At 44.7% G+C, this 23,852-nt stretch overlaps 1 protein-coding gene across 3 annotated transcripts in view; it reads left to right on the forward strand.

Moving 5' to 3' along the window:
- Positions 1 to 20,525, forward strand: part of ANGEL1 (angel homolog 1) — a 32,526-nt gene extending 12,001 nt beyond the window's left edge. For all 3 annotated transcript variants that reach the window (XM_054715886.1, XM_028141328.2, XM_028141330.2), the window contains 9 exons: positions 1,384 to 1,959; positions 3,112 to 3,338; positions 3,763 to 3,832; positions 5,058 to 5,491; positions 7,857 to 7,983; positions 8,272 to 8,382; positions 18,560 to 18,635; positions 19,130 to 19,293; positions 20,054 to 20,525. In XM_054715886.1, the coding sequence (XP_054571861.1) occupies positions 1,384 to 1,959; positions 3,112 to 3,338; positions 3,763 to 3,832; positions 5,058 to 5,491; positions 7,857 to 7,983; positions 8,272 to 8,382; positions 18,560 to 18,635; positions 19,130 to 19,293; positions 20,054 to 20,214 (1,946 nt within the window). In that variant the 3' untranslated portion in view covers positions 20,215 to 20,525. The remainder of the gene's footprint in view (positions 1 to 1,383; positions 1,960 to 3,111; positions 3,339 to 3,762; positions 3,833 to 5,057; positions 5,492 to 7,856; positions 7,984 to 8,271; positions 8,383 to 18,559; positions 18,636 to 19,129; positions 19,294 to 20,053) is intronic.
- The last annotated feature ends 3,327 nt before the right edge of the window (positions 20,526 to 23,852 follow it).

Below are 23,852 nucleotides of genomic sequence, written 5' to 3' on the forward strand. Positions count from 1 at the left end.
TCAGCATCATGCATGCCACTTGTCCTGTGCCACAAATAAGGGACTTGGTGTGTAAGGAGTGTTGGTTCGGACCAAAGTACTGAGCCTCGAGTTTGGGTGCCCTAATTTTAGAGTTTTGCCCACTTGCTTTCTTGCCTGTTGGCCGTCATTTGTGGCTGCTGTAGCAGAAAGGTGACAGCTGTCTCTTGCTGTCACTTGTTGGCACCTGATTTACAGCCTCTGTTGTGTTATGGAATGGGAAAGCTAATGAAGTTTGTGAAAATTTGTGAGTAGAATAATTAACTTTGACAAGAGACCAAGGGTTTTTGTTAAGAAGTAAATTGTAGCCCCGCCCCCTGGTGTTGCTCAGTGGTTAGAGAGTTGGCCCATGTACCAAAGGGTCTCGGATTCAATTCCCAGTCAAGGGCACCTACCTGGGTTTTAGGTTCTGATTGGGGCGTGTTTGGGAGGCAACCAATCGATGTGTCTCTCACAACGAAGTTTCTCTCTCTCTCTCTCTCTCTCTCCTTCACTCCCTCTTCCCCTCCCTCCGTCCCTCCCACTCGCTCCAAAAATCAATGGAAAAAATGTCCTCTGGTGAGGATTCACAACAATAAAAAAGAAGTAAATTATATAGCTTTTGAGACACCTTTCTTGTCTACTTTAGGGCTTTTTCTTTTGGAATGCATTCATAGACCAGGGGGCGTATAGAACTAGAAAAGCTCTTGGAGATTATGTAGTTCACACGTCCCCTGTCCCCATTTCACAGTCAAGAGCAAGTCCATCTCACTAGGGGCATTGTCCAAGGTCACATAATTTTATTAACTTCAGTGCTAGACCATAGCCCACCGTTCTAACTCATGGTCAAGTGCTGGTTCCAATGCAAGTGGCTCTTAGAACCAGAGAGTTGATGTTTCATAGGAGTCTTAACCTCGAGATAAAGAGGTGTGTTTATATGTGACCATCTCTGCCCTAGGTTATGTGGGTCAGCCGTTCTTTATTCCCACACTGAATATTTATCAGATCCCTACTATATAGGTTAGTCAGTACTTGCAAAGCACTTAGAATAGTGCCTGCCACATAGTAAGCACTTGGCTCTGATGATGATGAAGTTCCAGGCACTAAGATGGGTAGGCTCAGTGATGGAACCATGATGAGCAAAGTGAATATGATTCTTCTTTTTTTTTTAATAGCAAAGGTGGAAATTTATTAAAGAACAAGTACAGACTCCCACGTGGGGAGGGGGAAAGAGTCCCCCAGAACGGACTCCCACTTGGGGGATGTGGGGGAGGGTCCCCGTGAATATGATTCTTACTTGTATGGGATTCACATTCTAGTTGGGAAAAGAGTGTGGGAGGGGTGATGCTGTCATCTTATAACATGGTATTTTGGCTTTCTTCCTAGATGCTTTCTTCACCTGTCGAAAAAATGCCCTCCTGGCGAAGAGCTCGTCCCCCCAGGTAGAGGGTGACTTTGCCATGGCCCCTCAGGGCCTGGACCAGGAAGAGTGTGAGGGCCTGCTGCAGCAGTGGCGAGAAGAAGGGTCGAGCCAGGTGTTCTCGACTGTGAGCGAGGGTCCCCTAGTAGATAAGGGACTAGCCCAGAGCAGCTTGGCACTCCTGATGGATTATCCTGGAGAACAGGATGCCGCTTCCGAGGACAAGTGGTGCAGCAGGCAGCTGAGTGACCTGCAGGCAGCAGAGAACCTAGAGGAGCCTTCCCCCGAGGTCCTAGGAGAGGAATCGCTGCCAGAGGGCGAGGGCCCCGTGTGGGCAGCTGTCCCCATGCAGGCAGGCCCTCAGTATGCAGACTGCACCATCCTCCCAATGGGTGCACTGGCTGCAGAGGAGTGGGAAGAGGACCCCGCAGTGGTCGCCTGGAGCCTAGCACCTGAGCCTCTGCCCCAGGAAGAGGCTCCCATCTGGTCCTTTGAGGGCCTGGGGCAGTTGCAGCCTCCCCCAGTAGAAATTCCTTATCATGGTGAGTCTGACAGCTGGCTGAGAGAGCCAGGGTAGCAGGTTGTCAGGTTGTCGTGGGTGTGGGCAGAGCCATTGCTAAAGAAGATGCTCGGTGGGGAACTCTGCCAACTCTGCCACCGCATTCTTTTTGCTAAGACTCTTGCCGTGCCAGATCTAGATGGGTTTTAGAAATCCTCTCATCTAGCCCCTGGTCTCTCCGAGGAAATAATGCCAGTGCAGAGAAGAGGCGGGACATGCCTAAAGTTACATAGCTCGGAGGTAATGGCAGAACGAAGCAGATCCTAGTTGTGATTCTCCATGCGACTGTTTCTCTGGAGGTGATCCAAGGGCTTCTTGGGAGGAGGTGGAGAGCCCTCGGGGCCTCCGCTCTGTGCCTCAACAGAACGACTCCAGTTTTATCTGTGGCACATACCGGGCTTCCATTAAAATGTGAAGAATGAGTTCTGTGGCTCAGATAGGTTTGAAATCCACTATGCAGCTCCATGCTTTAAGGGAGATGGGGGATGAGTGGTTTCTAGCCCTACAAACTTTTCCAGATTTAGAGGTTAGAAAATGTCCAAGGTTGAGATTATTTGAGAAGAGTCTTTAACCTCAAGTGACCATTGGCACATGCATCTAAGTCAGTGGTCGGCAAACTCATTAGTCAACAGAGCCAAATATCAACAGTACAACGACTGAAATTTCTTTTGAGAGCCGAAAGCCGACTTCTGCGCATGGGCCACGAAGTTTCAATAGCACTGTACGTGTGTGCCCGCACGTGGTATTTTGTGGAAGAGTCACACTCAAGGGGCCAAAGAGCCGCATGTGGCTCATGAGCCGCAGTTTGCCGACCACTGATCTAAGTGACTCCCCAAAGACCAATGGATTTGTCAAAAGTGTGAGCCTGTATTTATTGAGCATGCACTAGGTGCCAGGCATTATGCTAGGTACTGGGAGTACAGTAGTGAACAGCCCAAGATTGTCTCTGGCCTTATGGAGCTTACTGTCTAATGTGAGAACGTCCTTAGAGTTCTGCTCAGATGGCCACAGAGAGGGATGGGTGACATGGAAGGTGAAAATATTTGAGACACAGTATCACTGAGACGGGTGGAGATGGTGGAGCCTGTGGGTAACATGTACTTGTCGTGACCTCTTCTTCCCAACCCCTTTGCAGAAATCCTGTGGCGAGAATGGGAGGATTTCTCCACTCAGCTAGATGCGCAGGGCCTGGAGGCAGGGGATGGCCCTCAGTTCCAGTTCACTCTGATGTCCTATAACATCCTGGCCCAGGACCTGATGCAGCAGAGCTCCGAGCTCTATCTGCATTGCCACCCGGACATCCTCAATTGGAACTATCGCTTTGCAAATCTCATGCAGGAATTCCAGCACTGGGACCCTGATGTGAGTGAAGAGCGGGAGGGCAGTGCGTCTTGCATTTGCTTTGGCCCTGGGCTGTTTCCCAATGCTCTTAGAAAATGAGTCATTCCCATAGCTGTCCACATGATTGGAGTCCTTCCTGGGGCTGGAGCCTGCCTGCCTGAAGTCAGTGAGTTTTGGCAGATGCTGAGACGACTTTCCCTAGGTGCACTTTCCGGCACCTTTGTGCAGGGAGGGAGACTTGAGGGAAAAATCCAGTGTATGTGTCTGGTCTCCTCAGCTTCACTCTGGCCTGTTCTTGCTGGGGCTGGCTCTCAGACTTGTGGGAAGGTTCAGTGCCTGAGACCCACAGCAGCTTCCCACCTGCCCGCTGCCTACTCCTGGGGTGGGAGTCCCATTCAGCACTCTGGGCATTCTAGAGTGATTGGTTTCCTTGTAAATTCCCCAGATCCTGTGTCTTCAGGAAGTCCAGGAAGATCATTACTGGGAGCAGCTGGAGCCCTCGCTGCGAATGATGGGTAATGCAGCTCCCTGGCATGTGTGCCAGTCTTTGTTCCTACAGCCCTGTCTGCTCTCTCCGAAGACACCATGTTTTTCCTTTGTCTCAGTAAACCTTCAGTCTCACCTTCGAGCTAGCTCCTTCTTTATGTGGGTGAAAAAGAAAGTAGAGTTAGAAGTTTTAAATTAATTGTGACATGTTGCCCTTTAATTCTTAAAGTAACCAAACCTGTGAGCCCGAGTATTATTATTGCCAGTTTACAATGAGGAAACTGAGTTTCTCAAAATTTCTGTGACTTGCTCAGGGTCACAAAACTACAAAGCTAGTAGGTTGTGGAGCTAGAACTCCAGCTTGTGTGACTTTATTTTATTACTATTATTTTTTGTTAATCCTTACCCGAGGTTATTTTTTCCATTTATTTTTATTTTTTGACATGTTTCCATTCTTTTAAAAAAATATTTTTTTTTTATTGATTTCAGAGAGGAAGGGTGAGGGAGAGAGAGATAGAAACATCTCTGATGAGAGAGAATCATTGATTGGCTGCTTCCTGCACTTCCTCTACTGGGAGCCCACAACCCAAGCATGGGTCCTTGACCAGGATCCAACCCGGGACCCTTCAGTCCTTGGCTGACGCTCTATCCACTGAGCAAACCAGCTAGGGCTCCATTGATTTTTAGAGACTGAAAGGGAGGGAAGGGTGGGATAGGGAGATAGAGATAGAGATAGAGATAGAGATAGAGATAGAGATAGAGAGATAGAGAGAGAGAGAGGAAGAGAGAAAGAGTGAGTGAGAGTGGGGGAGAGAGAGAAACATTAGTGTGAGAATGAGAGAGACACATCAGTTGGTTGCCTCCCACACATTTCCTGGGGGATTGAGCCTGCAATTCAGGTATGTGCCCTTGACTGGGAATGGAACCCAAGACCCTTTGGTGCACAGGCCGACGCTATCCACTGAGTCACACTGGCCAGGGCCAACTTGTCTGACTTTAGATTCCATGCTTTCCCTGTCAACTTATATTGCTTCAACCCTTCTCTCCTTCTTTCCCTTTTTAGAGCCTCTCAGTCGTCTGGTTGAAACTGTCAGGGAACCTCTGCAGAGCCAGGGAATTGGCAAGGGCAAGGACTCCCATTACTGAGCAGCAGGAGCAATGCCTTCTGCACACCCACCTGGGTTACTGCTACTGGTTGGAGGGATTCAGGGTTCAAGGACTCTGATCCATCTTCTTGGTGGGGTGTTCCTGCAGGCTTTACCTGTTTCTACAAGAGGAGGACCGGGTGTAAGACGGATGGCTGTGCTGTCTGCTACAAGCCCACGAGATTCCGTCTGCTTTGCGCCAGCCCTGTGGAGTACTTCCGGCCTGGCTTGGAGCTCCTCAATCGGGATAACGTGGGCTTAGTGTTGCTGCTGCAGCCACTAGTCCCAGAAGGCCTGGGGCAAGTGTCGGTGGCCCCATTATGTGTGGCTAATACCCACATCCTGTACAACCCACGCCGGGGTGATGTCAAGTTGGCCCAGATGGCCATTCTCTTGGCTGAAGTGGACAAGGTGGCTAGGTTGTCAGATGGCAGCCACTGCCCCATCATCCTGTGTGGGGACCTGAATTCCGTCCCTGATTCACCTCTCTACAACTTCATCAGGGACGGAGAGCTCCAATACGATGGGATGCCAGCCTGGAAGGTGAAATGGGCAGACCACTGCGGGTGGGAACACGGCCTAGGGAGAGGCTTGGGTGTGGCACCAGCGCTACTTCTGTGGCAGGGACTTCAGTTATCCCGGTTCTGACCCCCTCCAGCTTTCTTGTACCCGAAACCTGGAAGTTAGGAACCCTTGAGTGCCTTTGGCATACTGGAATCCTTTCAGTCTTTATCATTAATTTATTTTGCGTCTATAAGTAATACCTAAGTACATCCTTGAAAGAATTCAAATATCATAAAATCAGGCCAAAGCCCCTTTTATTACCTACAATCCCTGCCTCTCCCCTTAGAGTCAAGTAATAGCTGAAGTTTGGTGGCATTTTTCCAGTTTGTTTTTATGCATTTATAGTGATATTGATGTTCCCGTGATAATATAATCTTAATTTACATTTATTAAGCAATTACTATGTGCCAGGTGCTATTTTAAGCACTTTATATGTATTCATTAATTTTCATAATTTCTATCATTGCCTCCATTTTACAAATAAGGAAACTTAAGGCACAGAGAAATTAGTAATTTGCTTACTCTGGATCAGGCGTCCTCAAACTACTGCCCGCGGGCCACATGCGGGTGTTTTTGCCATTTTGTTTTTTTACTTCAAAATAAGATATGTGCAGTGTGCATAGGAATTTGTTCATAGTTTTTTTTTAAACTATAGTCCGGCTCTCCAACTGTCTGAGGGACAGTGAACTGGCCCCCTGTTTAAAAAGTTTGAGGACCCCTGCTCTTAATGCAGGTCATTCGTGACGGAGCCAGGATTTGTAGCTGGGTGGTCTGGCCCCAGAGCTCTCACCCTCCAGCACTATCTGTGCTTCTAACAGCTGGTATATAATCTATCGTGTGTGTGTGTTTATAAACATGATATATTTTATTTTGTAGCTTTTTTTCACTTAGCAATGTATATATGGATCTCTCTTATTCTTTTTAATGGCTGAATGTTGATAGCACAGATATCTCATAGTTTATCATAGTTTATTTAGCTGTGCTCATGGGCATTCAGCTTGTGCTAATTTTTTAGCTAATTTTTAATGTCACTTAATCTCCCTGTTCCTCTGTTTTGCTTTGACTGATCCATCCAACTTTTTGCTTAGCTTTTGGCAAGGCACAGTGGAGAAAGGACATAAAATGACTGAATTATTATTGAGCATTGTGGGCTTTTAATGAGGTTACTCAGGTGCCAGCAATGTCTTGGTTGCCACATGTGAAAGGCATTATCCTGCCAGAAGATTGCTGTAATCAAGGAGCTCAGGAAACAGGCAAAGAATTTACTAAGTGCCTACCTTGTGTGGCACCGTTAGGTGTGGTGATTAAGAGCACTCATTTTGAATCCCCGCTCTCCCACCTTGGTCAAGTTACTTAACTTCCGAAAGCCCCATTTGCCTGATCCAGACTTTGGGGATATAGTGGGACCTTCAGAGGTGTTTGTTTGTTTGATGGGTTAAATAAAATAATGCACTTGAAGTGTTTTACAGTTCCTACTTGAAAGGAAGCAGTCATACTTTGGTAGTGATTATTATTATCAACTCGTAATTACATGTGGTATCATTATCCCATTTTATAGTACAGGATATTGAACCCAAGAGAGTTAACTAACTTGCCCAAAGTCATACAGCCATTAAATTCCAGGTCTGTTTTACTTCAGATGGCATATCTGAAATTAACGTCCTTCAAGGGCAAAGAGATTGTGCCTATCACTGCTTTCTTCCTAGCACTTAGTTCGTGTCCTACACATAGTTGGCATTCACATATTTGTTGTTAAATGAAATGAAGGGAATTTTGCTACACACGTTGGAGATATGCAAATGGCTGATGTTGCCGAATGTTTCCCCTACTGCCTTCTGTCCGTTCCCAGGCTTTGACTGAGGATGGTGACGTAAGTAAAGTGCTTTGGTGCATGTATCATTTGGCTCAACCCTGTGGTTTCCCAATAATAGGCTTACGATGCTAGACCTTGATCCAGAAGATCCAAAGATCAGGATAAACCTTTTCCCCTTGCACATTAAAGCTGCCGAAAGTTGATATTCTCTGTGGAGAATTGTGAAGATTTTTCTGAGGTAAAAGTTAGGGGATCACATGTTCATACAGTTCTATTCTCTGTCACTCACACACCTCATTCTCTTATCCCTTATTCCTGTCTCATGGACATTTCCGTGTTTTTAGTAAAAAAAAAAAAAAAAAAAGTTTTAGTTTCTTATTTTTAACCTTCCCCTAAGACTTACGTTTTGCTTATATTGTGTATGTAGTATATGAATGTGTGTGTGTGTATGTTTGTCTGCATGTCCCCCAAAATGGGCTATTTTCTTTTTTCATCTTGGTTTCCTCATTCCCACCTGCTCTTTCCTTGTAGGTGTCTGGACAGGAAGACTTCTCCCATCAGCTTTACCAGAGGAAGCTGCAGGCCCCACTATGGCCCAGTGCCCTGGGCATCACTGATGGCTGTCAGTATGTCACCTCCCGTCATTCCAAGAGATCAGGTGAGCATGTGCCATGTTCCTGGTGGCTGTGCCTTCATGCCCATTTTGAAAGAAAGCTGGCGAGAAAGTAGAATCCCCTCAGTTCCCTTAGCAAGGTCTTTGTTTTTCTCACTGTCCTCATGGTCACCCAATGATTCTACAACTTTAAGTCGTAGCCGTTGGAACACCTCCTTGTCTTCTGAGCCAGATTTCCCCTGTCCCTATGCTGGCAGCTTCTTGATATTAAGGAGGGCTCAGCAAGTGGCTCCTCTTCCTTTCTTTTACTGTGTGGCTTGTCCTGGTTTACAGAGAGACGTAAATATAGCCGAGACTTCCTGCTTCGTTTCCGCTTCTGCAGTGTTGCCTGTCAGCGACCAGCAGGACTGGTTCTTATGGAAGGAGTGACAGATACTAAGCCAGGTAATGAAACTAAGTTGTTTTATTTTTAAAACCTCTTTACCCCTGATATTTGTCAATTATATGATTTCACAGTCTTTCCTCAACCTGATTCTTAGAGGTCAGCTTCTGGTTATAAGTAGGCTTAGAATAAGGTGACCAGACGTCCCGCTTTTAGCAGGACAGTCCCAATTTTTAACAATTTGTCCCACGTCCCGCGACGTTTTAAAAAAGTCCCGATTTTTGGAAAGAATGCACGACAAGCTAGGGAATGGCGGGAGAACGGGAAGGGAATATAAGGTTTTCGGCGGCCATGTGGCTATTTAGCCAGGATATGAGTTTTATATTATTTTTGTTAATTTTATAATGTTAAACTTTAATAATAACAAATAATAGTTGAGAACTGATTATCGAGAACTGCTTATCAAAGTTCGCATTGTTGATCAGTTGTTAGAATTCGACCACCATTGTTTGGACTTAATGAACAATGGCATTTTTTGGGATTGGCAACGACGAAAACATTTTGTAACTGTCTCTCAGACGATACACATCGTACTGCGTGCTAGTAAGCTAGTTAAACAAGTGATGTCATTACAAATCAGCTATTCAGATAATTTAGGTAAGTAATTTATTTATTTCATAAATACATAAATTTTCTTGAATTTAGCAGACAGTACTCGTATTACTTATATTTTATAGTGGCGGCAAAAAGTCTAGCGCCGGCCTTGAAAGTGACACTAACGACTTACGTTACGGCAAATTCATGACCTTTTAAACAACGACAGCAATCAACTAAAAAAAAATTCACTCAAATGAGAAATATGCCAAAGAATAAAATAATACTATACATAATTTTTTATTATATTTGTAAATTGAACTTGTTGAAATTTTAAAAAATATATTACAATACTATTTTTGTGTTCTATGAAAATTTTTGTTGCTCTATATAGACCAAATTTTTAATCAAGAACCCCCCTCCCCCCCAGGTCAATGGTGTCTCGCTTTACCAATGTTAAAATCTGGTCACCTTAGCTTAGAAGGAAGGTCAGTGGAGTTTAGTGGCCAGACACATGCATTGATGTGCAGTGTCATGAGAACATGGACCAGGAATCAAGACCTGGGTTCTAACCAGCTCTGAGACCTTAAGGAAGCCACTTACCCTTTTTAGGCCAAAGTTGCTACTAACTAGCATGTAGGCACCATATATAGGAGAGAAGATGGATGTGCTAGGGCTCTGAGAATCAAAAGGTGACAGTAGCCTTGGTTGTAATAAATAGTTAGTCCTACTGAGAACTTCCAGACTGAACGTAGTAGAGCATACTTGACATTCTACTCTTCTTGACTCTGAAACCACTTTGAAGCAACAAGGAAAATGGAATAAGGAAACGTAAACTCCATCTTGAACAATACAAGATCTAAGGTATCTGAAACCATAAACCACAACACAGTGGAATGGCTGTGAGAAGCACTAGAGATCATGCAGGGGTGTTGGAGGAAGTGTGGAGAGATTTATCTGTGAGGCGTATGGATTCCAAAAAGAACCAGCAGAGTGCCTTCCTTCAAGGTGAGGCGTGTACCTGAGGCACCAAACCAAAATCCTTGTTTCATCAATAAGGAAAGGATGCCCAGGCCGTAATAGGACATTATCTCAACCTGTTTTAGGCCTAAGAGGCAGTGGATGGAAGACTGATTAAGGAATCAAGCATATTTGCATCGAGCAGTCTAAATGGCAGGGGGGATATTCAGGGCTACATATCTTTTGCCTAGGGCAGTGATGGCGAACCTATGACACGCGTGTCAGCACTGACACACGTAGCCATTTCTGATGACACGCGGCCACTGAGGCGGCCGCATGCCGAGGATGAAACATTTGCTGCTCCTGAGGATGAAACATTTGCGAAATAATGTTTTTTCCTCAAAGTGACACACTACCCGAGTTATGCTCAGTTTTTTGGCGAAGTTTGACACACCAAGCTCAAAAGGTTGCCCATCACTGGCCTAGGGAGAAGCAAAGATTAAAAGGACTCATACACACCCTGTGTCATAAGGAAAATTCTGTTACTTGGTATGCATTTTTAATTCCCTTGTATAAACTTTGTATAAATAACTGGTAGCAAAACCTCAGCTAATTCAAAGCTGGGCTGCCCAAAAGAAACCAGCATGAGATCTGCACTAAAATACTAAAAGAAAAAAAGGTGGAAGGAACAGGAAAAATGAAAGGCAGATAAAGAATCCTTACTTCAAAGATATAACTTCTTGCCATGGAGCATATGAAAATTGTAATTATTTTTCCATGAATAAAAATATGAAGCAATTGCCTTTATAAAATAAGAGCACAAAAATAAAACCATTGCCTTTTAAACATAAGTTCAGGCACATGGCAAGACATCAGAAGATGAAATGTAAGCTGCAGAGCTGAGGAAAGAAATGGAATAAGAGATTTAAAAAATCACATAAAATGAAGACAAAATTGGATGCAGCATAAGAAAGAATAGATATTGCTGAAAACAAGACGAGACAGGCAAAGAGGAGTGGGGGGAAGAAAATAAAAAGCAAGTAAAAGGATAAAAAGGACTAGAGAGAAAATGGCAGTAGTGAAAGATAAGGCAAGGCAACATATAATTGGAGTTAACAAAGAAGAAAACCAATATAATGGCACTAAAGGAATATTTAAAGGTGTGATTCAGGGAAGATTTTCCAAAGATGAAAAGATCTGAATCATCAGATTGAGAGGATATGCCATATCTTAGTAAAAAAATGATATAGGAGAAGAAACACTAACTTCCTAGTGAAGTTACCAGAAGTCAAAGATAAAAGAATCCTTTGGACAGTTGAACCAAAAAGATCCGGCTACTTCTAAGAGTAAAAATAATGAGGTTGGCGTCTGGCTTCTTAACATTAACATTCAACTCTAGAAGATGGGAGCAAGGCTTCAAGGAAAGAAGGTATGGCTCATGAATTTTATACTCCACCAAAAGCCTTTCTTGGAGAGATGCCAGAAGACTAACTTATGACAACCAAGCAGTGACTAGAAAAAAACTGTAGTAAAAGGACTGGTGGTAAGCAATGAATTTATTTTTTTCTTGTAGGAATTTAAATTGGCATTTTGCACAGAGCAGCAAATATTTCAATGGCTCAGTTTTTTAAATTGCAAAGGTAAATGTATTATTACAACTGTAGCAACATATAATAATAATGATGATGGCATGTGTTGGAACTGGGATAGGGCTTATATCAGTTGGGCTCAGGCAGGGAAGCAGGGGCTCAGTGTTTTAAGATTATAAAATCCTAAGGTTAAACAGTAGTAGGATCCCACATAGGCAATTTTATGTTAAGAATAGGCTATTTAAAAAAAAAAAAAATCCGTGCTGTACTTGAAGCATAAAATAAACATTTCAGTTTTAACAAAATTAAAACCAGGAATCTTTTTAAAAAATATCTTTTATTTTTTAATTTATTTATTGATTAAGGTATTACATATGTGTCCTTATCCCCCCATTGCCTCCCCCCCCCCACTCATGCCCTCACCCCCCTGTTGTCTGTGTCCATTGGTTAGGCTTATATGCAAATATGTTCTCCCATGCAGTGGGCTTTCTTGTTGTTTTGTTGATGGTTTCTTTTGCTATGCAAAAGCTTTTTATTTTGATGTAGTCCCATTTGTTTATTTTCTCTTTAGTTTCCATTGCCCTAGGAGAGGCATCGGTGAAGAAATTCCTTCGGCATATGTCTGAGATTTTGCTGCCTGTGGATTCCTCTAGTATTTTTTGGTTTCCCATCTTATGTTTAAATCCTTTATCCATTTTGAGTTTATTTTTATGTATGGTGCAAGTTGGTGGTCTAGTTTCATTTTTTTGCATGTATCTGTCCAATTTTCCCAACACCATTTATTGAAGAGACTGTCTTGACTCCATTGTATGTTCATGCCTCCTTTGTCAAATATTAATTGAGCATAGTGGTTTGGGTCAATATCTGGATTCTCTATTCTGTTCCATTGATCTATATGTCTGTTCTTGTGCCAGTACCAGGCTGTTTTGAGAACAGTGGCTTTGTAATATAGCTTGCTATCTGGTATTGAGGTCCCACCTACTTTGTTCTTCTTTCTCAGGATTGCTGCAGCTATTCGGGGTATTTTTGGAAAGTTCATTCTAGGTCTGTGAAATATGCCATTGGTATTTTAATGGGGAGTGCATTGAATCTGTAGATTGCTTTGGGTAGTATGGACATTTTAATGATGTTGATTCTACCAATCCATGAGCACGGTATGTTCTTCCATCTGTTTGTCTTCCTCTATCTCTTTTTTCAGTGTCCTGTAATTTTCTGCGTACAGGTCTTTTACCTCCTTAGTTAAGTTTATTCCTAGGTATCTTAATTTTTTTGATGGATGGTAAATGGGATTGTTTTTTAGTCTCTCTTTCTGTAAGTTCACTATTGGTGTATAGAAATGCCATAGATTTCTTGGCATTAATTTTGTATCCTGCTACATTGCCGAATTCATTTATTAAGACTAATAATTTTTTGATGGAGTCTTTAGGGTTTTCTATGTACAATATCATGTCATCTGTGAATAAGGATAGTTTTACTTCTTCTTTTCCCACTTGGATGCCTTTTATTTCTTCTTCTTGTCTAATCACAATGGCTAATACTTCCAGTACTATGTCAAACAGGAGTGGTGAGAGTGGGCATCCCTGTCTTGTTCCTGTTCTTAGGGGAAATGGTTTTAGTTTTTGCCCATTGAGTATAATGTTGGCTGTGGATTTTTCATATATGGCTTTTATTATGTTGAGGTATAATCCTTCTATTCCTATCTTGCTGAGAGTTTTTATCAAGAAAGGGTGTTAGATTTTGTCAGTTGCTTTTTCTGCATCAATTGATATGACTATGTGATTTTTATCTCTCAATTTGTTTATGTGATGTATCACGTTTATTGATTTGCGGATATTGTACCACCCTTGCATTCCTGGGATAAATCCTACTTGGTCATGGTGTATGATCTTTCTGATGTACTGCTGGATCCGATTTGCTAGAATTTTGTTGAGGATTTTTGTATCTATGTTCATGAAGGATATTGGCCTGTAATTCTCTTTCATTGTGTTGTCTTTATCTGGTTTTGGTATTAGGGTGATGCTGGCTTCATAGAATGAGCTTGGAAGTGTTCCTCTTGAATTAAAACTAAGAATCTTTTAAAATACATACTGACAATCACTTTGTAAGTAGAATCATTATGTAGGGGGAAAATACCCAGTTCACTAACAATGCAAAATAACAGCAGTATTTTCAAAATTGAGATTAGCCCTGGCTGGTGTGTTCAGTGGTTAGAACATGGGTCTGCACACTGAGGGGTTGTGGGTTTGATTCCCAGTCAAGGGCAGGTACCTGAGTTATGATTCCCTCCCCACCCCTGGTTGGGCATGTGCAGAAGGCAACTAATTGATGTATCTCTCTCACATTGATGTTTTTCTCTTCCCTCTCCTCCCTCCCTTTCATTCTCTCTAAATGTTAATGGAAAAAAATATCCTCAGGTGAGGATTAAAAAAAAAGTTGAGATCAAATTTGGGTAAACACACCCATTCACCACATACTGTGAACATGTCCCCACATAGGGCTGAACAGGCCTATGATGAATCTCTTTTATTTATTTATTTTTTCTGATGAATCTCTTTTAAAGACTCCAAATCTGAAAAGCTACCACCATTTTTAGACCATGAATAGAAAGACTGAAGTGCAGTACAATAAGATCACAGTGTGTGATCTTTTTTTTTAGAGGATATGTTTAAATCGGCGGTCGCCAACCGGTGGTTGAGGTCCGAAAGGTTGGCGACTGCTGGTTTAAATGTCCTACTGAACAATATTTCCAGTCCCATACCAGAGTCATCCAACCCACTGTGCACATCAAAACTTGTCAACTTGACTGACACTGACTTTAATGAGAAGCATCTGAGTTGCAAAAGGAACTGCAGTGCTAGGTAGTGATGCTCTAACTTACCTACAAGTCGACATTGCATCGCACTGGAGCGTTCTACATCACCCAAGTTGTGTAATAAACATTGTGGCCTTGGCCGAAGTAGCTCGGTTGGTTGAACGTCAACTCGTGCCTTGAAGGGTTCGATTTCCAGTCAGGGCACATGCCTGGGTTGCGGGCTCCATCCCTGGTCAGGGTGCATGCAGGAGGCAGCTGATTCATATTTCTCACATCAATGTTTCTCTCTCTCTTTCTCTCTAAGATAAATAAAAACATATTTAAAACAAAACAAAAAAACATTGTGATTCCCTTTGTGAGGGAATAATTAATAAGAAGGGAATCTAAATTTTAAGTCCCCCTCTTATTTATATTTTGAATTATTATTTATCTTTCCAGTGTGGTTCATAAAGACACTGAAAGGGGTTACTATGTTTTCTTTCTAATGAGTGCTTGCATGTTTACATAAACGCTGGAGCTTTGAACTTACATTGAACCCTTCAGGTCTTTTAACACTTAACCACAAACCATGTGCCCAAGTAAGTGCATTATATGAAAAAACAATTATTAATAGGTGATATTCGTAAACCACTATTTACAAACTGACGAGATGGCCATAGAGCAAAAGCTGTCTGATCAGTTTCTAACCAGGAAAGTTCTGAATCCGGCTTCTCCTCTAGCCCATGCATGGCACAATTTATCCCCTTCCCTTGTACTTGCAGAAGAACTTACTTGCGTGGCTTCCACTTGCTTTGCTGAATGGGCCCAGAAGATGTTGCAGCGCAGGTGGAGGCGGCTGTGGCCCGTGTGCTAGTGCTGCCTGTGCACAGTGCTGTCTACACAGCACTGCGTGGACAGAGCCTGGGGTTGAGGGAAACCATTTTCAGTGTCCTGCTGGTCAGTGGTTTTTCTGGCATATCATAATGGTAAAGGATGTGACTCAAAATAGTGTTGTGAATATTTATGCTCCAAATAACATTACACCCACAATCACAATGTGAAACTTCAGGATTTAACAAGGAATAATAGTCAGAAAATAACTAATGGAAAAGGTTTTAATTTATCTTTCTTACTCTGTAACAGATCAAGTAGATAAAAGATAACTAAGAATGTAGAAGACTTACGTAACATGTTGTAAGGTAAATCTGATTGGTACATATCAAACTCTGAACACTGAAAGCAGAGCAAAGACACCTTTTTGAGTATCCATAGGAGATTCTTAAGAGTTAACCATATATTAGACCAGTGGTTGCCAACCAGTGGTCCGCAGACGACGGTGGTCCATGAGATCTGAAAGGTTGGCGACTGCTGTATTAGTCCACCTAAAAAATCTTAATAAATTTTGAACAGTAAAGTAGTATTGTCAACTTTTCTCTGATCACACATGCAATAAAAATAGAAATTAAAAACAAAATACTTCCTCTTGAACATTAAAAAATTTTTTTAAACTTTTAAGTCAAAGGTAAAATTTAAACTGAAACTGCAGAATATCTAAAAGTAATAATTAAGATACCATATATTTTCAGGATTATAGCTGGAACTGTTCAATGAAAAAAATCATAGAACAATATAGAATATTTAGAATCACAAACTTATAGTAATAAAAAAAGATAGAAGTAATTATTAGGCATCCAACTTAAGAAGTTAGAAAAAAAGAACAAACTGAAAGAAAGCAGAAGGATAGAAGGTAAAAATGAAAATAATTTAGAAAACGGAAAAATAGAACTAGTAAACTCTTAGAGTTGATGGTTTGGGTAAAAAACAGCTGTCAATTAGATAAGCCCATTTGCTGACCTATTTAAGGAGTAGGCAAAAGTGTCCAGATGCACAAGAATTAATTCTATATAATAAAAGCCTAACATGCTAAGTGTTCAGTGTTCATCCGTTAAACCAATCAAAGCATAATATGCTAATGACTTGCTAAGGCTGCTCAACTGCTCGCTATGATATGCACTGACCACCAGGGGGCAGACAGTCAACTGATTGACCAGTTGCTATGACGTGTACTGACTAGCAGGGAACAGATGCTGCAACCAGTAGGTTAGCTTGCTGCTGGGGTCTGGCAAATCGGGACGGAGCTAGACCAGCAGGACATACCCTGGAGCCCTCCCGTGGTCTCTGCCCGGCTGGCCAACCTCCCATGTCCCTCCCCGGCCCTGATCACGCACTGATGGGGTCCCTCGGTCTGGCCTGCACCCTCTTGCAATCCGGGACCCCTCGGGAGATGTCGGAGAGCTGGTTTTCGGCCCGATCCCGCAGGCTGAGTACAGTATTAATATACAGAAAGCCATAGTAGTCATATATAAAAATAATGGCATATTTGTTCAGAGAGATAATGAAGCCCTGGCTGGTGTTGCTTAGTGGTTAGAGTACTTGCTCATGTACCAAAGGGTCGAGGTTTGATTCCTGGTTAAGGGCATGCACCTGGTTTGCAGGTTCCACCCCGGGCCCAGTTGGGGCACATATAGGAGGCAACCAGGCAATGTGTGTCTCTCACATCAATTCTTCTCTCTCTCTCTCTCTCTCTCGCTCTCTCTCTCTTTCTCTCTCTCTCTCTCTTTCTCTCTTTCCCTCTCTCTCCCTCTCTCCTCCTTCTCCATTCTCCTTTTACTCTTTCTAAAAATCAATGGAAAAAAATATTTTCAGGTGAGGATTAACAAGAAGAAAAGAGGTATAATGAAAAAACTCTTTATAAAGCAACAAAAATAAAACAAATTAACATGGAAATGTAAGATATATAAAGGAATATTTCATTTCATCTAAATTATCAAATTTATTGGCATGAAATTTTAACATTTCCTTATCCTTTTTTAAAAGACCTTTATTGAGATTAAATGCACATACCATAAAATCCACCCACTTAAAGTATACAAGCCAGTGACTTATAGTATAATCAGAGTTGTATAACCAACACCAAAATCATTACCCCCAAAAGGAACCCTATATCCATTAGTAGTCACTTTCCATTCACCCCTCTCCTTAGGAAAAATCAATTGACCATGGACATATGGGTTTTTGGACTCTAGATTATATTCCATTCACCTATATGTCTATCTTTAGGCCAGTATCACACTGTCTTGATTATCTTAACTCTGTATAAGTTTGAAATAGAGAACTGTAAGACCTGTAACTTAGTTATTGTTCTCACTATTAAGTATGATATTTGCTCTCTGGAATCCCTTCATAGGGCATTAATTCCATTCATGAGGTCTTCTGGGTTGCAGGTTCAATCCCCGGGCCCAGTTGGGGCATGTACATGACCTAATTACTCCCAAAGGCCCCAGCTCCTAATGCCATCCCATTGGGGGCTTAGGATTTCAATGTATTTTGGAGAGACACAAACATTCAGTCCATAACACCCATTAATGTCAGTAGGGTCTGTAATAATTTCCCCTCTTTCTTTCCTGATATTGATAATGTGCCTTTTTCTTTGTGTGTCTGTGTGTGTGTGTGTGTGTGTGTGTGTGTGTGTGTGTGTGTGTGTATGTATATATATATGTAAAAGTATGTATATGTGTACATGTGTATATGCACATATATATATGTATACACACACACAATAGATGGTGTGTGATAGAAAATCTCTGGAGGAATATACCAGAAATTTGGTACCATTGGTTGCCTCTGGAGAGGAGAATTGTGTGGCAAGGGACCTGGAATGGGAGGAAGATTTCTCACTGATTTTTTTTCTCAACATTTTGTTTTTTTTACTATGTGACTATATTACCTTCTTAAGTTTATTTTTTGTTGTTAATCCTCACTGGACGATATTTTTTCCATGGATTTTTTTTAGAGAGAGTGGAGGGGGTGAGGGGGAAAAGAGAGAGAGACATCGATGTGAGAGAGAGACATTGCCTGGTTGCTTCCCCCTCCTGCTCCAATGGGCTGGGAATGGAACCTACAGTGAGGTACGTGCCCTTGACTGGGAATCGAACCCAAGACCCTTTGGGGTGTGGGCCAGCGCTCTAACCACTGAGCAATGCCAGCCTGAGCTGACTACATCACCTTTTAAAAATAAATTTAAATTTTAAGAGAAGGTGCTGAGTCAAGGCAGATAAATGTTAGAGGCCTCTGTCTTCCTGCGGTTCCTGACTTTGATCCATTATTTTTTTCCACCCTTCACTATTTTTCCTTTTTCCCTTTGGGAGCAATCCAGTCATGGATCTGAGAAGGATTTCAGGGTGCAAGGTTCTGACCCTGCTTCACTGTCTGCGAATGACAAAACATCTTTCCGGTCTTCTACAGAACGACCTGCTGGCTGGGCCGAGTCCGTTCTAGAGGAAGACACGTCTGAGCCTGAGCCTGAGCCCGTCTCCCCCAGGTAATCCTCCTCCTAGTTCCCTTCAGCTTGCATTCCAGTATATGAGAGAGATTCCTATTGGCCTTCCTAAGGCTAATTTGGGGGAGCATTTTTTGTTGAGCTCTCCCTTCCCCCAATACCTGCTAAGCCTTTTGGTGTATGGAGGGACATACAAGTGAACAGAGGCCAGAGGTGACCCACCTAGGTGCCTGCAGAGGAAAAGCCCACACACTTTTCCTCAAAGGAGTGAGGCCTCACAGAAGAGCGTGCTGACCATGGACAGGGCAAGGGAAGAGTGGGGGTGAGGAACATCAGGGGGAATGAGTTGCATGTGCTGTTTCTAGGCTAATTTTACCTAAGACTGTCGGCCTCTTATTAGCATGGGGAGGAATTTTTGTTGAGACTGTTACTTGGGATCATTCATTGAAAATACTTCATAAAACCCACAGAGAAAGTAACCTTGAGAAAAGCTCAATAATGTTTGCTGACTGAAACTATCCTCTCCGTCCCTGTAGGACCGTAGGCACCATCCAGCACTGCCTCCGTCTGACCTCAGTATATACTCACTTCCTGCCCCAGCATTGCCGCCCAGAGGTCACCACAATGCCCTTGGGTATTGGAACGACGGTGGATTACATCTTCTTCTCAGCTGAGTCCTGCGAGAACGGGAACAGGACTGGTAAGCCTGGTGGGTCCTGGGTTCCTAGGAGCCATCCACATGAGTCCCTGGGACAGCTGATGGTAGGTCAGGCATTTGGTGGCATGGCTTGGGCTGCTGGGATTTGACCAGCAGAAGAGCAGGTTTCATACCTACCTAGCACTGCTCATCCTCATCATCCTTCTCTTAGGCCACTTGTCTGACTTCTCTTTCGATCCTCATAGCATTAGAGAGAGGTGGGCGGAACAGGCACTCTCCATCCCTGTTTTGGAGGGGAAAATAGAGCACCACGAGATTACTGGGTTTGTTCAGTGGCGTCTGGTTAGTGAGGCACTTGGTTAGGTTAGAGACCCTGTTTCCTATCTCCTCACCCCACACTGGTGGTCACAGGGTAGCAGTCTGTAAGCCCCATGTCTGTTTGTTTAAAGTATGTCTTTTAAAATGTTTAAATTGATTGCCTATGTTTAAAAATCAGATTTTTAAATAGAAAAATCTGGATTTCCAGTTTCCCTTAGAAAAATCAGATCTTGTAATGTTGGGACTGTGCATACACTCTCCATTTTGCCACAGTCCCCCGGAACCCACCCTGCTTCATTCATTGCTATATTATGGAGTATCTGAGAAAAACGAGGCCTCTCCTAGAGGCAGTAGGAGGTGAAGGGGGGTGGGCAGCCAAGGGGGTGCAGCCTCCGAAAGGCATAGCTTCCCTAGGCCCCGCCCTCCCCATGCAGTGTGACTGACTCTCTTACCCTCTGCCCTCTGGCTTCTGCTTTGTGCCCAGATCACAGGCTATATCAAGACGGAACTCTCAAGCTCCTGGGCCGCCTCTCCCTCCTCTCTGAAGAGATTCTCTGGGCTGCCAATGGCTTACCCAACCCTTTCTGCTCTTCAGACCACCTCTGCCTGCTGGCCAGCTTCGGGATGGAAGTGACCGCCCCATGATGGGCTCCCAGGGGAAGAGAGCCGCTCTTCTAGAAGAGCCCACTGGGTCAGAGACTGGAAATATCCCATGCTTCTGGAAACTTAGGTCCAAGAAACTTACAGCCCCCTCCGCCCCCCGTTCCCTTTTCCCATGGTTAGATTTTCTGTGGGCCTGTCCAGGCTCTCTGCCTGTGGTCCCTTCCCTGCCCCAACCTCTTCCTAATCCTCTTGTGCCACATCCTTGGTGGCCCTGGGAGAGGCGGAAGGGGGGGTTCCCCTTCCTTCCATGTATCCAGCGCTCCTCTTGATTTTTAATTACCAGGGTTGTGGGAGCTATTGATCTCATTTGTTAATTGCTTTCAGGCCGTTTCTTGGTGGTACTTTCTGATCCGACCTCCTCCCCGTCCTCACAACCTCTGTGCCCAGCCCTCTTGCCAGGCACACATGTGTGACATGTGTATGGTGTATGTGCATCCTCTCAAGGTGGGACTGCTCTGTGCGGCCGTACCTGCCTCCATCAGCCTGCTGTCCACACGGAGGCTGTCAGCCTAGGGGCAGGTTGAGAGCACGACCTGGTGCCTGTGTGCTGCCAGGCAGCAGCAGGGGCATGGGCCTTTCTCCCTTTACCCTCTGATTCATTAGGCGTTCATCATGCCAGCCAGGGCATGCTCATCTCTGAGCTCTGGGAACGAATGGGTCCCCAGCCTGGAGCAGCACAATTGGGATTGTAGTACCTGCCCCAGAGGCCTCTGAGCCTCCGCCCCCGAGCTCCCCACAGGCCTGGTATGCTTTCACTAGGCTTGTCCCTGAGGAGGGTGAAAGTTTGTGTGGGGTCAGTGGGCTGGGATAGTGATTTGAGATTTAAAACTCCTTGAGGGTGAGGAGAAAGAACCTTCAAGAAACAACGGGCTCACTGGACTCTGTAGCCCAGCGGTCGCCAACCTTTCGGACCTCACGGACCACCAGTGGTCTGCAGACCACCGGTTGGTGACCGCTACTCCAAAGGTTTTCTTAAACCAAGGTCGCCAACCTTTCGGACCTCACTGGCCACCGGTTGGCGACTGCTGCTGTACTAGGGCGAAGGTGGGAGTGTCCCGTAGGGAAAGAGCAGGCGGGCTCTGCAGCTGCCTCAGCTGGGACTCAGGACCTCAGGGACCTGTTCTCTTCCCTCCACCACTTTTACTGTTTGCTGCCTCCCTCATTCCCTTCCGTTTTCTCCCTAGAAAAGCCTGCTATTTAGCTCAGGCCAAACCTTCTCAGTGAAAAGGTGGCCTTGGGCACAAGTGCTTGAGGAGTTGTTCAGGCCAGCAATGCCTTGCTGCTCATTGCCTCTGCTTTCCCTCTCCTCGAGCAGGGTACCTGGCCCATCCAGGGGGCTCCGTGCCCACACGCGTCACCTGCCTGCCTTAATCTGTTGCTGGGGGTGGCCCCGGGGGTTCCCTGAACGCAGAGCAGCTGCTGGCCCTGGTGGATTTGACTTGCTGTTGCCCACTTGCCCTCCAGCACAGGGCTGAAGGGATGGCTGAGAAGCTGGAGACAGGCGGTTAGCCAGAGGTGAATTTAATCTCTCCTTCTGAAAGCCAAAGACCCAGCTTGAATTCTTCTGCTGTGTTCATGGTTATACACTTTCCACATCTAGGTTCTTGGAAATTTAAATACACGTGTATTCTTAAACAGTGTTTCCTGGGTACTGGGCGTGTGCCTGTCTGAGCCCCAGGCCTGTCTGTCCATCCCCACCGTACACTCTGTTTGTCTCTGTCTGGGCACCTCCGGAGATGACAGTGCCCTGTGGTTTTCTAAGACGATTGCCCTTCCCTGTTCTCTGCCAGGAAACGCAGTTTAAAAATGGCTGAAGATGGCAGAGGGCAGGTAGCCTGCTAATCATTTTTGTTTGGTTTTCAATTATTTGTTTCTGTTTTGGAAACAAAATGGGGCTTTAAATTCTCTTTTCCAAATAAAGGTTTACTTTCCCCCGCTCCTGTTGGTCATTTTATTAGGATCTTGCAGGGCACGGGGGAGAGAAGGCCTGGAGAAGGAGGTGGGCCGAGAGGGGACTGGCCTTGGGGTGGGGTCTCAAGTCCTAAATCTGCACCAGAGAAAAGTGAGGGACTCTCCCTCCGATCACGGAGGCGTTAGGGGAACAGGGCTTGGGCGAAGCCTCTGCCCTGACTTTTCTTGTGGGGCAGCTCTCTTCTCCATCCTTGCCAAGCTAGAGGAGAATAGCTCTTTCAGCCACCGTTGTTCTTGTTCCATCTGCTGCCCCCCCGTCCAGACTGCATTTCAGGAGGGTCTGTGTGGAAAGTGGGACGAGAGTGTTTTCCTATGGCAGCTGCGTGAGGCCTGGTGCTTGCGGCAGATGCCTCTTGCTGAGCTGCTATTTTTGATAATCTCTTTTGCGTTCTGGAGCCAGAGCTGAGCTGTGGGCCATCTGTTGCTGGAAAGGTTTCTCTTCTTCCTGGGCCTCACTCTGCTGGTACTTTTGTCCTCCAGCCTCCTTAAGCCGCAAGTCCACCAAGATCACATGGGCATGGGAAGCTCTGAAATGGGGGGTGGTTTTCTGCCTTACCTGACCAGATTCCCAGACCCCACACCACCTGTGAGTGAGCCTCTGAGGATCTGAGTTACTTAAAGCTACCAGGGTGAATCTGTTGAACCACCTGAGTTGGGAGTCAGTGGGGAGAGCACCGCCTGGGAGTAGGAACGCCATTTGTCATCTTGGCCTGGTGACTGTGGGTAAGTTAACTCTTGCGTTTCGGTTCACACATCTTGGTGAAATGGAAATTAAAGCAATAATCTTTTCCACTTGTGAGGAATTTTCAGCTCTGAAATTGTATTGTTTGGGCGTTGACAAGCAAGAGCTGCTAAGGATTCCAGAGTATTGGTGGGAGGGGCGGGTGGGTAGTTCTCCCCAGCCAGGCTGGACGATTGGCCCATGGGCTGGGATTATTTCATACCTCCTAAGCTTTGAGGTGTATCCCAGAGACCCCTTTCCTGGCCTAGAGGGTTCCCTACAGGACTTTATCAACCAGGACTCTATGCATAGATCACAGCACTGTGATGGGCAGTTCAGGTGTTCATGTATTACCTTTACACCCGAGGAAATAGAAATCCCAAAGAGGTAAATCGCGAGTCTCCTTTGCTTTATTTCTTGCCACCCCATGCTCCTCAGCACACAGCCTTTCCAGGAGTAGGAGAGAGGCTATCTTTCAGAGCAGACGCGCTGGCGGGGTGGTGGGTAGGGGGAGGGAAACCACCCACCAGGCTGCAACTGGTGTGCTTTTATTTTTACACCCAGTTTTGTTTTTCTCTCCAGTTCTTGCCCCGGTGTAGCTACTAAAGGATTGTATTTTGATTGGTTACATAATGCAATGTGGGGCTTCTCTCCTCCAGGTGTAGGAGGGACCCAGGAGCAGAGAGCTGACCTATAGCCCTGCCCTTCTAGGCTCATCCTGGTGCACCTCCTGTCTCTTTCCCCTCCTGAGCAAATGTGCAGAACAAAACTGCTCCAGGCCAGGTCAGCCTGATGAGAGCTTGGGGTGCCGATCTCGCCTGGGTTGGGAGAAGGTAAACTTGGTGTTTTGAAGGGAACTCTGCCTCTGCCCCGACCTTAATCAGTTTCTATGCCCCTCAGGCCCGAGGCCTCACCCCGCTGTGGGGAG

This window comes from Eptesicus fuscus, chromosome 5 (assembly GCF_027574615.1).
Source record: "Eptesicus fuscus isolate TK198812 chromosome 5, DD_ASM_mEF_20220401, whole genome shotgun sequence".
Lineage (NCBI taxonomy): Eukaryota > Metazoa > Chordata > Mammalia > Chiroptera > Vespertilionidae > Eptesicus > Eptesicus fuscus.